This window comes from Mesoplodon mirus (genome assembly GCF_964341445.2).
Source record: "Mesoplodon mirus genome assembly, chromosome: 20".
Taxonomy (NCBI): domain Eukaryota; kingdom Metazoa; phylum Chordata; class Mammalia; order Artiodactyla; family Ziphiidae; genus Mesoplodon; species Mesoplodon mirus.
The window spans coordinates 13,690,316-13,704,428 of NC_138996.1; the positions used below are offsets into that span (position 1 = coordinate 13,690,316).

Below are 14,113 nucleotides of genomic sequence, written 5' to 3' on the forward strand. Positions count from 1 at the left end.
ATAAATTAACTTTATGAGACTGCAGTCTGGTTAAGCTGGGAAGTGCACCATTTTGGTGGCATCCTTTTAAGTCATGTTTAAAGCAGGACTATTAGACTTAAATGCTTCTGAGGATTGAAAGATTTGGCATTAAGTGGGCTATTCTGTAAAAACTTTAAGTAACCTACCAAGTATGAAAGACCACATTTAATTTCTTTTTTCATTTGCACTAGGACAATAAGACTTCGAAAGTAAGCGCTTAGGCTGTTGAGTAAGTAAATCTCTTTCAAGAGAGGCATTTGTGTTGTGATGTGAAAATATTAAAATTGAACCAGGGTTTAAGTTACAGTGAGTAACCACAAGTTCAAGTGCCAGCTAAGTCTATCTGATCTGCAGTTTCATACTCCCTGCCACACACACACACACACACACACACACACATACACATACACACACACACACACATCTTGGTCTGTAAATCTCAAAAACATGGGTTCTCTTTGGAATTCTTTTGTAAAATACTGCACAATCCTGACATGCAATAGCCATAGCATCTCAAACTGTAGAAAACCTATAGAAATCCTACGTAGGGTCCTAGCAGAAATAAGTAGGAGAAATGTAAAGAGGAAACAAAATGGACTGAAAGATGGATTTGAACCTTGGGCTGAAATCCGAGATGAATCATGTTCCTATGCTTCCTTTATCACTCAAAGTGATATGGTGATCAAGTGCATTTATTTATAAAACCCAGGCAAAAAAAGAGAAAAGAATAAACACATGGGAGGAAATTCTAGACAGTCAGGGATTGATAATAAATTCTTATCTTAAAATAATCTAGATAGATTCTAGGGGAAACAAACATTTTTCATCTGTTTTAAAATATAAAAAATATATCAAAAATCTAAAAAAGATCTGTGTGGATTCACAGAATAGATTAAAAACAATTATAAGGCCAATTAGAAGGGAAGAGGAAAAAAGGATAGGACGTTTAAAACAAAAATCCTCCAAGATGAACAACAACATATGCTCTACACTGTACTTTCTATACGTTCCTATTCAACAGTTTAATGCAGATTCTTTCTGCATACCACCCATGCCAATCAATGCTCTGGTTTATTTTGGGTGGATGACCATCTACTTCCACTTCTGTCTCAGAAATTATATCCCATCATTATGTTAGATGATTAACACTTTGATGCTTTCTGTCTTTTGCTCCCTAGAGGGAATAAACAAGTTGAGTATACTAGCAAAAATGGTATTTTCCTGATCTAGTTATGGTATTTTGAAAATATGCTCAACAGTTCTAAGAGGACTTGTTTGTTCTGTATAATATGCCTTTGGTTCCTGAGAAAAGCAAGATGCTTTTTGAATTTCATGTAGCAAAGCCTTCCATCAATTACAAGGGACCTTATATACCACACATTCATTAGAGAGAATGGCCAACACGTTCAAGAGTTACTTCTTCAATGCCTTACCCAGGATATAAATTCAACCTATTTTAAGTCTTTTTCACTTAGGTGGAGATTCACAACATTTTTTTAAACGTGGGATCTACAAAAACATTGTTTAAAAAGTTGATCACATCCCTACTGCCAAGTACTCCCTACCTCCCCCATTCCCTGACTATTTTTATTCTAATGGGGCCAAGCTCTAAGTAGCTAATCAACCTTGTGGTTAATCTAGGTCCTTGACTTTGGTTGTCCTGATTCTGGACAGCTAATTAAAACATCCACCAAAAGATAATCAGGAGCAAATCTGTTCATCTGTAGTCTACCAGGACATCTTGTCAAAAATGATTAGATAGGATAAAAGATGGAGTGAAGTGTTAAGATGGGGGTCATGTATTATCTGCAGATTTCAATTCTCCACAGTATCACTGCCTCTCATTTAAAATGTAAAACAATATATTAATGGTCCTGGAAAGAAAGCATACTTGGTGAGGTTGAATTATCAGAGCTTGAAGGCTCCTTGAACAATGCATATGGTTTCTGAGACATTGTGGTAGAGGTATTCCTCAGGTCTATGTACTCGGATATCATTTAGAGCAAAGACCATCTGCTAATTTCCCAAGAGGCAAAACGAGGATGACCTATAGCCCCACGGAGAGATTTTGTGAGAACATAGTACCAAAAGGCTAGAAAATTCAAGAACTGGATTGTGAAGGACAGTAAACCCCCTAATCCCTTCATAACAGCTGCACTGGGGAACTGAATCAACACCAGCATCCTAGAATAACAGCTTATTTGAGGCCTATGGCATCTGCAGTTCATGTTTCCTTGGACCTGATTTGACCTCCCTTGTCTCTAAATCTGTATGATAAGCTGTGTTCCGATAGCTTTTGCAATTTGAGTGGCTTAGCTGGGAATAGAGATGGTCCTGCTTTGAGTTAGAAAAAAATAAATTTCCATATTGAAAAGTCTATGCTCCTTGAAACCTTCCCCCTAGTGTAATGCGTAAGGAAGGGGAAGAGAGAATGTGGATATTTGGTCCTTGGAGAAAATGAAGGAGGGGTAAGTACGCTGCTAGAGCTAGCTTGTGATCTCTCTGCCTCTTGATCTTGTTTCCATTCAGTGGCTAGGATAGATAGGGAATTGGTGCTGGTGTGGTGTACTCAGATTCGAAATTCTAAATGCCCTCCTTGACGTGGTTGAAGTCCTACAGATGGGCTGGCAACCGTGTTTCACTTCTAAAAGCCAGTTGACAATGATTGCCGGCATCCCGGATGCCAGTTGGTAGAAAACTCAGACAATCTGGTGCCAGAATCAGCTGGTACTTTGGGGCACGTCATTAAAAATCTGTTGCAAAACATGCACTTATTCAATCTCTGCCTTCCCAGCTTTGCTGTAGCTCATCTTTTCCCACAGTTACTTTTTTTTTTTTTTTTTTTGCGGTACGCGGGCCTCTCACTGTTGTGGCCTCTCCAGCTGCGGAGCACAGGCTCCGGACGCACAGGCTCAGCGGCCATGGCTCACGGGCCCAGCCGCTCCGCGGCATATGGGATCCTCCCAGACCGGGGCACGAACCCATATCCCCTGCATCGGCAGGCGGACTCTCAACCACTGCGCCACCAGGGAGGCCCTCCCACAGTTACTTTTATCTAGATATGCCCTCGCTTTTATCCTTGCCACTCCCAATCTGAGAAGTTCCTCAACTGTGAACCGGAGTGTGGCTTCAGAGGAGACACATATATTTAAGAGAGCTTGTACTTTTCCCTATTAACATATTTTACCTATACAAAATGCAGTTTCTTCAATCAGGGATGCTCACTGATTGTAAATGAAGGCTGAATTCCCCAAATGCCACTGGGCAGAAAGCCGCCTCTTTCTTTCCCCTGTAAAGCAAATGTCCTGAAGTTGGCCATCAGAGGAAGTGGACTAGAGTCCATTTTGCCTGCTGTAGCTGAAGTCGGCTTCATCGAGCTGGGATTCCTTAATGTTCGAGAGTTTCGTGTGTGTCCTCCCAATCTCTTCAAGGGCACAGGCCAGGGAGTCAAGGTCACCATCATGCTGATGACGAGCTTCCCACAGGTTCAAAATGACAGCAGACGGGCTACTTTGTGTAGCAAAATAAGATAAATTCCTGGACAGAGAGTTAAATAAACAAAATGACAAAAATAGAAATAAAGGAACAAATACAAATCACTAGAAGGGAATTAAAAATGAATCGGAACAGATATTATTAAAATAGGAATAAAGAGCTCCACTAAGGCAGGTCCGGGGACAGTCCAGTTTGTATCCCAACACTAAACTGAAACTGTACTTTGGAGGGTTACCAATGACCTTCTCAATCCTCCATGTCTTTTTTTAGTCCTCACTTTCCTTGAGTTGTGTGTGTATACAGGTACGTGTGTTTCTCTCTTGAACACCCTCTTGAAAAGCTCTACTACATTAGCTTATGTGATGATATAACTCATTCCTTTTTTTTTTTTTCCAAAATATCTGACTCCTATTTATGTCTCTCATGGTAAACCTAAGGGCTGTCAAAATTTTTATCTGTGTCTTCTTGGGCTCATATACTAAATGGAGTAGTTATCAGCTCCAAGTGGGCAGTGTCTAAGTCGGCATCTCCTGTCTTTTTTTTTTTTTTTTTTTTTTTTTGCGGTACGCGGGCCTCTCACTGCTGTGGCCTCTCCCGTTGCGGAGCACAAGCTGCGGATGCGCAGGCTCAGCGGCCATGGCTCACGGGCCCAGCCGCTCCGTGGCATGTGGGATCCTCCCGGACCGGGGCACGAACCCATGTCTGCTGCATCGGCAGGCGGACTCTCAACCACTGCGCCACCAGGGAAGCCCCCATGTCTTATAGGTTAATAATGAGCTAGTCACAGATCTTTGAATGACCCTGGGACTGCTCCAGTTAGATATAGCTTTCCACTTCCTCAGACTCGGTGCATCAGGAATCGATATACTCTCCAGGCCTCCACTGGCCCCCATTCTAACTATAACAAATATCCCAGTAATTACAACCATCCTTCTAATCTCTCACAACTAGGACATTTATTTCTGAGTCTTCTCTTTGTTTCTTTTTGACAAACTCATCAGCTTCACTCTTCCTCTCCATTCATACTATTGGTATTTAATTTATGCTCCATCATTTTACGACTAAATTCCAGCAGAAGACTTATAGCTCTTTATTTCTCCAAACTCTCTAATATACCTTGCATTCTATTTCATAAATCATCATGTATCTACTCCACTTGTTTTCAGTGCCTGCCTTGGTCTGGCTGCAAACTAGCTCTGGTAATATATATATATATTTTCCCTCAATATTCTTTTCCCCTTTGAGCCATTAACACTGATTTAGGTAATACTTTGTTCTTGCTTTCATCCAGTGTATTCTGTTCACCAGGAAATACCCACTTTCCCTCTTTCCCCTCTGTTTATCAAGATCCTATACTCCTACAATGCCTGGATTGTAGATAATTCTCATGTCCTCTCAAAGTAATTATTTCTTTTCTCAACTCTTTTTACGCTTCTGCTTAAATTTTCATGTGAGTAAAATGCTTATATATTCCATGTGTGTGACCTCTGCCTTCTCAGTGTGATTGCAGACACCTGAAAGAGAAGGGTCATAGCTAATCATTTTCTGATTCTACAACATCACTTATAATACTATGACAGGTATTTATTCCATATCCATCAACTGAGCAGTTGATTGCTAGGAGCTTGTTTCAGATGATATGGGATCTTCAGTGAAAACAAATGATAACCTCTTGGACAATAACTTTGATGAAGACTGAGACAACACAAAGGATTAAAAGGTCACAGTTTTTCACAGGTGCTTTTGCAGCAGGGATAGAAATGTCACCTCTGGTAAAATTCTGATGAGTTGAAAAGATTTTCCAGAGTCAACCAAGAATTGCCTATTTTGAGGATGGTACAACTTTCTGTCACCAGACTCGGCTACATGAGTCTGCTTTGTGATTATATGCTAAGAGCAAGTGGAAGACAAGACAAGCTTTTGAGGGCACGTTATCATTTACAAGCAACATACACACATAGTAATTCTGAGTGAATAAAGTGCTATTTTATTCAAAGGTCTTATGACACTACTTAAAGCTAGTTGGTTGCCAAATAGCACAAATATCAGGGTACGATATATGCTTTCCACTACATCTGAATCTTTAATTGAGAGCGGGAGAAGGCCAGCTTAAAACTGTTCTCTCCAGTTTCTTTTCCTTTTATCTTCCTTCTCCCCATCGCCACCCTCTCCATAGCTGGCCTTCGAATCAAATATAGTTATTTATTTCTACACTAATAGAAATGGCAAAGCAAATGTTGCTTCTGTAGTTGAAGGGATCCTAGTTCCTTTTATTCAACATGTTGTTTTGAATACTGCCACTTCCTTTTAGCTGTAGGGAGCTGTTTGTGGGGGAAGTGGCTGTATTTCCAGGTCTATAAACAGATGGGTACACCCCAACCAATGTGCAGGCAAAATACAAACTGGAGGAATAGCTGAGAAAGAGGCAAAAACTGAGAGACTGTGTGAGTGGATTCTGGGTGGGCTGTGTGATAATGTCTTTCCATGTAATTTATGAGAATAATGACAATTGACACACATTGTTTCCTGGAGTGGGGAAATAATTCTTTATGCTCTCCATTGTCATTTCAAAAGAAAAATAATGCTGGCTAGCACAACAAAAAGAAGCACAGATTTCTCATAGTATTGAAGGTTTATATTTTGTATTTCCTACTGAACCACAATGGACTAGTGTCTGTTGCAGTGACTGGATCCTTGTGGTCCTATTAACCCCAAAGCTACCCTTTATTCTATACCAGGGGTTGACAAACTATTTCTTTAAGGGCCCAGACAGCAAGTATTTTTGACCATAGGGGCCACATCTGGTCTTTGTAGCAGCTACTCAACTTCACCATGGTAGTGTGAAATGGCCATAGACAACACCTAAGTGAATGTATATGTCTGTGTTCCAATAAAACTTTATTTAGAGACACTGAAATTTGAATGTCATACACTTTTCACATGTCACACTGTATCTATCACTCTTGTTTTGTTTATCCTCCTGAAACCATTCTAGCTCTGGGGCTATAGAAAAGCAGGTGTTGGGCCAGATTTAGCACCTAGGTCATGGTGCTGACCATGTTCCATGTTGTCTTATAACCCAAACTAGATTTCCAGACATAGTAGCAATTTCAGAGAAGATGAGATTGAACTTTCATTTTGTGCTGCATCTTAAAATAAGCACCTAGAGGGTGAAAGTTGCTGGGTCCTCAAGCTACATGTCCTGCCCCAAGCACTCTGAGACCTTTATCCTTGGTAACATTTGGGGAGCTTTGACATTTCAGGACATGAGAAGAAGATCTAGGCATGAAAACGCAAAAGCAAAACTTTAGCAGAGGCATACAGACTGTGTTATGGAGGTTGTGATGAATCCTTGTCCCAACATGCTATTCAAAATATTCATGAATCCAGTTGCAGTGTGAAGGTATTTTAAGTGCACCTGCCTAGAGGAAGAAGATCAGAGCTGGAGGATGACTCTTGCCAGCCACTTGGTTCTGAGAAGTCCTGCAAATGCCCTGATTTGTAGACTAGGCACCCAGGGCTACAGGAAGCTAAATGATCAAAGAGGCAGAAATAGAACTCTCCCTTGGCATGGATCTCTGAACATACTGTAGCAAGTGAAATGTGCTCCCCAAAGCATGTTCCAGGTTGATGCTCTGAGTTTATACAAGTACACACGGCAACACACACAAATCTCAAATTCCACTTAATTTTAGTAAATACACGTAGGAGCATATCAGCCTTATTAAAAATGATTCAGTCAGTTTTGTGATAAACAGACATCCTATTAAACTACACTTACTTGTCTACACTAGAAGAATTAATAGACAAAAGATACTAAAGTGCTAATGCTATAGGCTATTTCTCAAACATAGTTGGATTATTTTACTGCTTACATGTGTGCAAATGCATTATGATTTTTTTGAAAACTGGTATACCCTATATCCATTTGGTTATCTCCATACCTCCCTTTTGAAATTATTTTGATCCCAATCTGTGTGACCCATTTCTCTTCATAATAATGCTGGTGCATTTGGACACCAGCAGGTAAATGCACACACAATTCAGGGAACATTGTTAATACTAGAAAATAGAATTCATAGCAATAGTTGATTTCCTGAGTCTTTGATTTTTTTTTTTTGAAATGAATAAAGAACATTTGGCAAAAGCAGTCATCTTGAAATTCGGGTGGATGGCTCAAAAAGCAAACAATTTTTTCATTTCTCTTTGAAAAATGTTTAAAGAAGTAAATGTTTATTATGCTTGCCTTCGATGCTTCATATTGTTACTTCTTTATGCACTGAATCTTTTGTCATAGCCTTTTCAAATTCTGATCGACTGAGGTAATTCTGAAAAATAAGATTTATTTTTTTGTGGTTCATAAAGATGCTGCATACTGTGTACATAAGATTATTTACTCTCTAAATTTTAAGAATTTACTTTAGAATCATCCTATGTCTTCAGTTTATTTGTCCTAAGTCCTGTAGACTCAGTGACCCCATCTTTTTCTTTGGAACTCTCACTGAAAAAGTCCAGATAAACTAAAAAAAACCACATGCTAAGACAGCTGAATAGATTTATCCATGTAAATTCATTGAGTAGTAATGGTTAATTAAGTTTAATTTCGTTTTGTTGAGCCTACCTGCTTTCTATTCACCTGAGCCCCTGAGGAGTTGTTTTATTACTATGATTAATTTCTTCTTTCTGAGACTTCCTTACCTGCGCTGTCCCCCAGCCCAATTAAAATTCCATTCTTTATGTGGAAGCCAGGGCAGAATTGGGAACATGAATCTTTAGCAATTTCACTAGCTAGACAGAGGCCAACTTATAATGGTGTATATGGGTCAACCACCAAATTTTTATATAGAATTTATGTTTTCAAAATACATCTTCAAATGAATGACCGCATTAAACTAATAACGAAAATTAGGTTATTTCGAGAATTTCTGGAAATAGTTATTTTGCCATCTGTTTTCTTTTTTGGGTACAAAGAGGAAGAGAGAATTGAGGCCCATGATAAAATTCTACCATATAAGTCTTTATATACTGTTGCAATGCAGGGCTCATTATGGAAAGGAAAAGTGTCTAGGTGTCCAGTGTGAATTGAAAGATACCACCCTTTCTTTAGTACTTGAAAGTAGTATTCAAATACAAATGTCTTAGGGAATAGTAACATCTAAATCCTCAGTCAGCTAACAAAAAGATTAGATAACAGTAACAGGACGGGGCACAGGTCTGAGACTCTGTCTGAGCCCTGGGGACATGCACGCAGAAAGAGCTACCAAGGGCACGTGCACGTGTGCGCTTAAAGCTGGAGTCTGCCTGCTTAGAATCTTAGTTCTATCTGGCTATGTGTGGCCTATAAGGGACTCCCTTTCATTCTGAATTCCAGATAACAAAGCTTTTATCTTAGTTACTCAGAGCCATGCTACCAGGGGGCTGACATGCCTATTTGAAAGCTGTAAGCTCTTCTTTGTAACTAATGGCAAGAATGAATTTCCTCTGTAATAAAACCTAGCAGGGGACCACATCTGCACTGCAGCCTAACATCCTTAGCACAAGAAGACGCCTCATCCCAGGTACATGCCACACATTCACTCAGAATTTAGGATGTCACCCAGCACTTCCAAGTACAAGGGAGCACTTGCACCTGTAACATTAAGGCAGTAAGTATGTGTATATTCTATAAGCTGTTGCCATTTATATCTAAGTCAACTTTTTTTTTTAAAAAAAGCATATTTGAAAAATATCTTCCTGGTAGGTTGGCAGCATAGAAAGGGAAAACTAAGTTAAGCTGCCTATAATAAATTGGGAGACATCATTACAAGAACGGTGCATAGTCCTACTGTATAGTGCCAAATAGGGAACTGAAACATAGTCATAATGAAAAAAAATATTAATATCCCCGCTATCATCGTAATTATCTCATGTCATGAAAGCCTCTTATGTGACCAAAGCCAACACTCCCTATGGTTCTTTAAGTGCAAATAGAAGAGAAAAGCCATTTATACCGGACAGCGGTAACTGGACCACAGCATAAGCATTTGGTCCATTCCTCAAGCTTTCATCCCCAACCTTCATCCTCACTGGGTACTCAACAAACAGCAGAGAGCAGCTTTCAGGATAAAGCAAGTCTGTTTCATTTCCTAAAGAATAAGCAAAAGATGCTTGCCATTATGTCACCTCTGCCTATTGCCCCCCTGTGCCTTCAAATGAAAGGAAACTGGTATGGGAAACCCCAAAGGAAAAGATACAGGCAGTTGAAAACATGCTGAGTTCCACTCTGCCATGCCCTAAAGGTGGTACATTAATTCTTCTGGACCAATTAAGTTGGCAATAAAATTCCCTTCATAGTTCTTCCTTTTGCCTATTTCATTATCTGGCTCCTGAAAGGGACTAGCAAGGATTCTTCCTTCTCTGGAAAATGTATGTTATCCCTGGAGCCTTCAGGAGCCCCTGTGAGTTTCCACACAGGAATAAAACCAGTTGTAGACTCTTGTTTTCAATTCTCCAGTTTCATTCCTGATAAGGCTCTGACAATTTCTCATATTTGGCAATGAAGGGCAATGAAAACTGCAAAATCAAATCTCAACTTTTCTTTGAATTGGGATATAGCATAGAAAAATACGTCTCATTTAATGTTCCTCTTCAATAACACTGAGACATTTTCAAGAATCCTGAGGGTAAAGGAGAATGACCACTATTTGTTCCAAGAGAAAAGACCAGAGTGCTAATCCTGAAGGGGAAAAGGGAGAAATATTGATACCTTTCCTTTTGCAAAATACTCAATGTGTTTCAATAAAACCTCACAAATAATCCCAAAGAAACAGTTAAGCACTTTAGTAAAGGACTCTCTAATGAATTAGGCAGAATCCTTCCCATCATTTCATTTTCTCAAATTATGAAAACATCACATCCAGGGATCGTGACTTTGTCAGCTTTTCCAGGTCTCTTTGAGACAGACCCGTGAAGGGGATTATTTCGGCTATAAAGGGGCTTGGGCACGTCCATCTTACCTGAAAACTCCATTAGCTTAAAGGAGGGAAACCTCATCCTTCAAAGACCAATGCAAACTTGCCCCTTGTCACCACCCCTGCAGCTTAGAGTGGGAGCGTGACTTTGGTACTCTTGGAGGGATAGAAACAGCTCCTCTCCCTTTTATTGCCTTTAGGAGGAACACCTGCCACTTATAAACCATATACAGTTTGTTCATGGCTGAACTGGCCCTAGGCTGTTTTCAGATTCATATTAGTAGGCAGTTTCATGAGTCCCTAACTTAAGTGGAATGAAGCCTGAACACCCACCACTTGGCTGTGTTGGGTCCCTCTGGCTTCACACTGAGGGCTCTTCAAATCCAGACTCTGCACAAGTCCATGGGGCCAGAACCAGAAAATCTGATTTGAGCTTTATCATATTTTGCCTCCAAGGATCTGTGTAATGAATGCTATCTTCCTGTCATTAATGCTCCTTAGAAGAGTCATGACTGTTGTTTTTTTGGAAATGGCAGCCTCACATCCATTTTTATTATTTAAAGGTTAGGATGTGTTTTCTAGCCTCTAGGCTGCAGAGCCCAGAGAGCTTCATTTGGTGTAATCCTAGCAAATCCCAAAACACAAGAGTGAAAATATCTAGTCTCACGGGTCCCTGAGTGACCATCCTCAGCGGTCTGCCTGTGAAGCAGGCATTCTGTATATATTTTGTAATCACTCTCTCTTTTTTCCTCCTCCTTCCTTCACCCCAAAAGAAAGCTGGCCCCGGGACTTCCACTTTTAGTGAATTCTCAAGAGTTACTTGGAGACAGATGAATAAACTGTCTTGCAACCTTCCTCTGGCCTTTCCCACTGCCCTCCGGCCATTTCACTGTTCCTGTGTAGTGTATCCAATTAAGAGGGCGGACAGAGGGAATAAAAGGATTTGACCTCAACGTGAGAAGATTCTGCTTCTCATCAGAGGTCCTGTTAAAAGATTTGGTGGAAAAACAAGTTACTGTAGCACGGCTGATCAGCCATGAGTTTGAGAAATTTCATTTGCTCCTGATTTCTATAGCATCACCCCAAAACATTAACATCCAAAATACATTTGAACTATTTTACCCAGCTGACCGATAATAAATATGTTTCTCTGGCAGTGCTTACGCAGTTTCAAACAAGTGTACTATTATGAGAAGCTATTAATAAGGTGTGGTTCATCTACTTTCCATCTTGGAATCCTTTCTTCCATTTTGGTCACTTCCCTTCTCCTCATCCTCTTGTATCTCATGCACTTTATCCAGCATCTGTTCCCATGGCAACTTGGTCAAGCTGGCTATGTTTTCACAAGGGTTTCTGGAATATGAAAATCATGAGGCCTTAAAGAAGAATGATCCAACGGTAGAATTTCAGGTACTGAAAGACAGGAATCCTCCACAGTGTCAGCCACGTAACCTCTCTTTTGAGACCAACTTTCAAAAATCCTTCGACACTTATTCAATTCTATTAGGAGGCAAGTTTTTAAGGTCAAGTATACTATCCAAAGAAAAAGTTCATGTCATTCATTCAAGACACATTTCTTGAATTTCCCCGAACTAGATAGTACTATCTAGGTATGTCTAACTGTAATTAAAAAATAAAAAAGTATCATAAAAATACAAAGTGCTATGGAAGTTTAGATATGGAAGATTACTTCTAGCTGAAGCAGTTAGTTTCTGATACTATTTAATTTGCTTAGTTCTCAGCAAAGCTCCCCACCATCTACTCCTACGTGATCAACTCTTTATTAGTCCCACCTACCTACCAATCACCTGTGACCAGGAGCATTGGAGAGGAGGGTTATTGCAGCTGGATTTGTAGAATAGATGTGCAATCTCAGCTCTAAGATGCAGCAAGTATGGACTCTGAGTAATCGTCAGTTTGCCCACAGAAACTGTAATTGCAACTGTTAACTATGACATTCTTTGCTAGGCTTTGTGGCTTATTTATCATAATCCATATGCCAAGCAAGTTGCAAAGCCACCTGCGTTGCTGCCTTAAGTGCACCCACTGACATGTCTCACATTCTAAGCCTGTAACTTCCTAGTTCATGTATCTTCTCTCCTATTCAGATCTAAGTAGAAACTTGTCAGGCAAAAAGGCAAATTATCATCAGTGACATTTGCATTTACCGAAAGGAGGAGAACATTTTCACTGGCAACACAGTAACAGTGAATGTTTCCTTCTACTCCCTTTGAAAGTGCTTCCTTCATGGTTTGAGGGCTGTTGCTTTACTAGCTTTTCACTTTTGGAAATTGAAGGGAAGGGGAGAGTCAGGTAAAGCTGCTGTCGTAAGATCAAGGTAGGTGAATTCCCTAACAGAAGACCGACTCTGTGCTTTGTGATCATCTTTCTCTCGTGATCCCAGGGTTGATGAAATCTCAAGGTATCCAACAGCTTTCTTACCCAATAATACCGGCATATTGACAACGTCAGATTTCTGTGTTTTAACACACATTAATGATCACATTAGTGACTGATGATTATGTAGTATAATAAGTACTATATTATTTGTAGCCCTAAGAGAGCAAGACCAGTGATTTGGGATTACACAATAAGAAGTTGTGACAAATTACATCTGAAAATCTCCTTCATCTCTGTCCCATATGTTTCTTCCCGTGTAGGAGAAGATACATTTCTGCTACAGTAGTGAAAACATTTAATGAACTTGACAATTTCTGCAACATGAGAATGAGGACTAGCTAACATGGTGCGAGGTGATTTTCCATCCTCTTTCTCTTTTGGCTTCTCTGAATATCTTCGTGGCCATCTCGGCCGGAACAACACCAGCTTGCAGAAAGGGGCCTTATCCTGTGCCTTAGCTTAGCCTCAGGTGTAACTCTGACTGCAGCAACAGGTCCTATGAAAGTTTTACTGAATGAGAGCAGACTCGTTTAAATGAGGGGTCAGCAGACTATGTACTGTAGGCCAAATACATTGCCTCCTTTTGTAAATAATGTTTATTGGGACACAGCCCCGCCTGTTTGTTTAGATATTTCCTGTGGCTGCTCTCACACAGCATAAGCAGAGTTGAATAATTGCTGAGTAGTTGCAATAGATCATATATGGCCTAAACTATTTACTGTCTCTGGTTCGACGACTATTGGAGAGTTAAGCTAGAGAATAAAGAGGAAGGAAATGCCATTCACTGAAGCTGAATATGGTAGCTAAATAAGGTTTAAAGATGAAACCTTATTTAAATACAAAGATTCCGTGCATTCATGCTATTCTAACTTGCTATTAATTGTGAACATTTCAAAGGGACTAACATTTATTTAAAATGGACATTTTCTTAGAACCATGTTAGAAACTTTCCATAAAGTAGGTTGTTTGAATTTTGTATACTAAGGACATTTAGGCTTTCCTGGAGAGAGGGGTCTTAGGGAGAAACGAAAGCAAGCAAAAACAAACAGGCACATCAAATGGTTGCCTTTTTTGACCCCGACATTGGAGGGGACAAGCGTGCTCCTGTGTAGCTGTTTACTGCTCATTAGAGCCCAGACACAAAAGGATGCCAACCTTAGTCTCCCAGTTGGAAATGCGTTTTCCCTACTGTGCAACTGATGGCTTTGGAGGCAGCCTGTGTAGTTCTCGTATGTTTACTGTAAGTG

General features: G+C 40.0%; 1 protein-coding gene across 3 annotated transcripts in view; it reads right to left on the minus strand.

The window, feature by feature from the left end:
- Positions 1–3,317: 3,317 nt before the first annotated feature.
- The window catches only part of UNC5D (unc-5 netrin receptor D), a gene marked incomplete at its 5' end in the record, with an annotated part of 606,527 nt that continues 595,731 nt past the window's right edge, over positions 3,318–14,113 (minus strand). For all 3 annotated transcript variants that reach the window (XM_082608626.1, XM_082608624.1, XM_082608625.1), the window contains one exon: positions 3,318–3,558. In XM_082608626.1, coding sequence (XP_082464752.1) covers positions 3,354–3,558 — 205 coding nt within the window. In that variant the 3' untranslated portion in view covers positions 3,318–3,353. The remainder of the gene's footprint in view (positions 3,559–14,113) is intronic.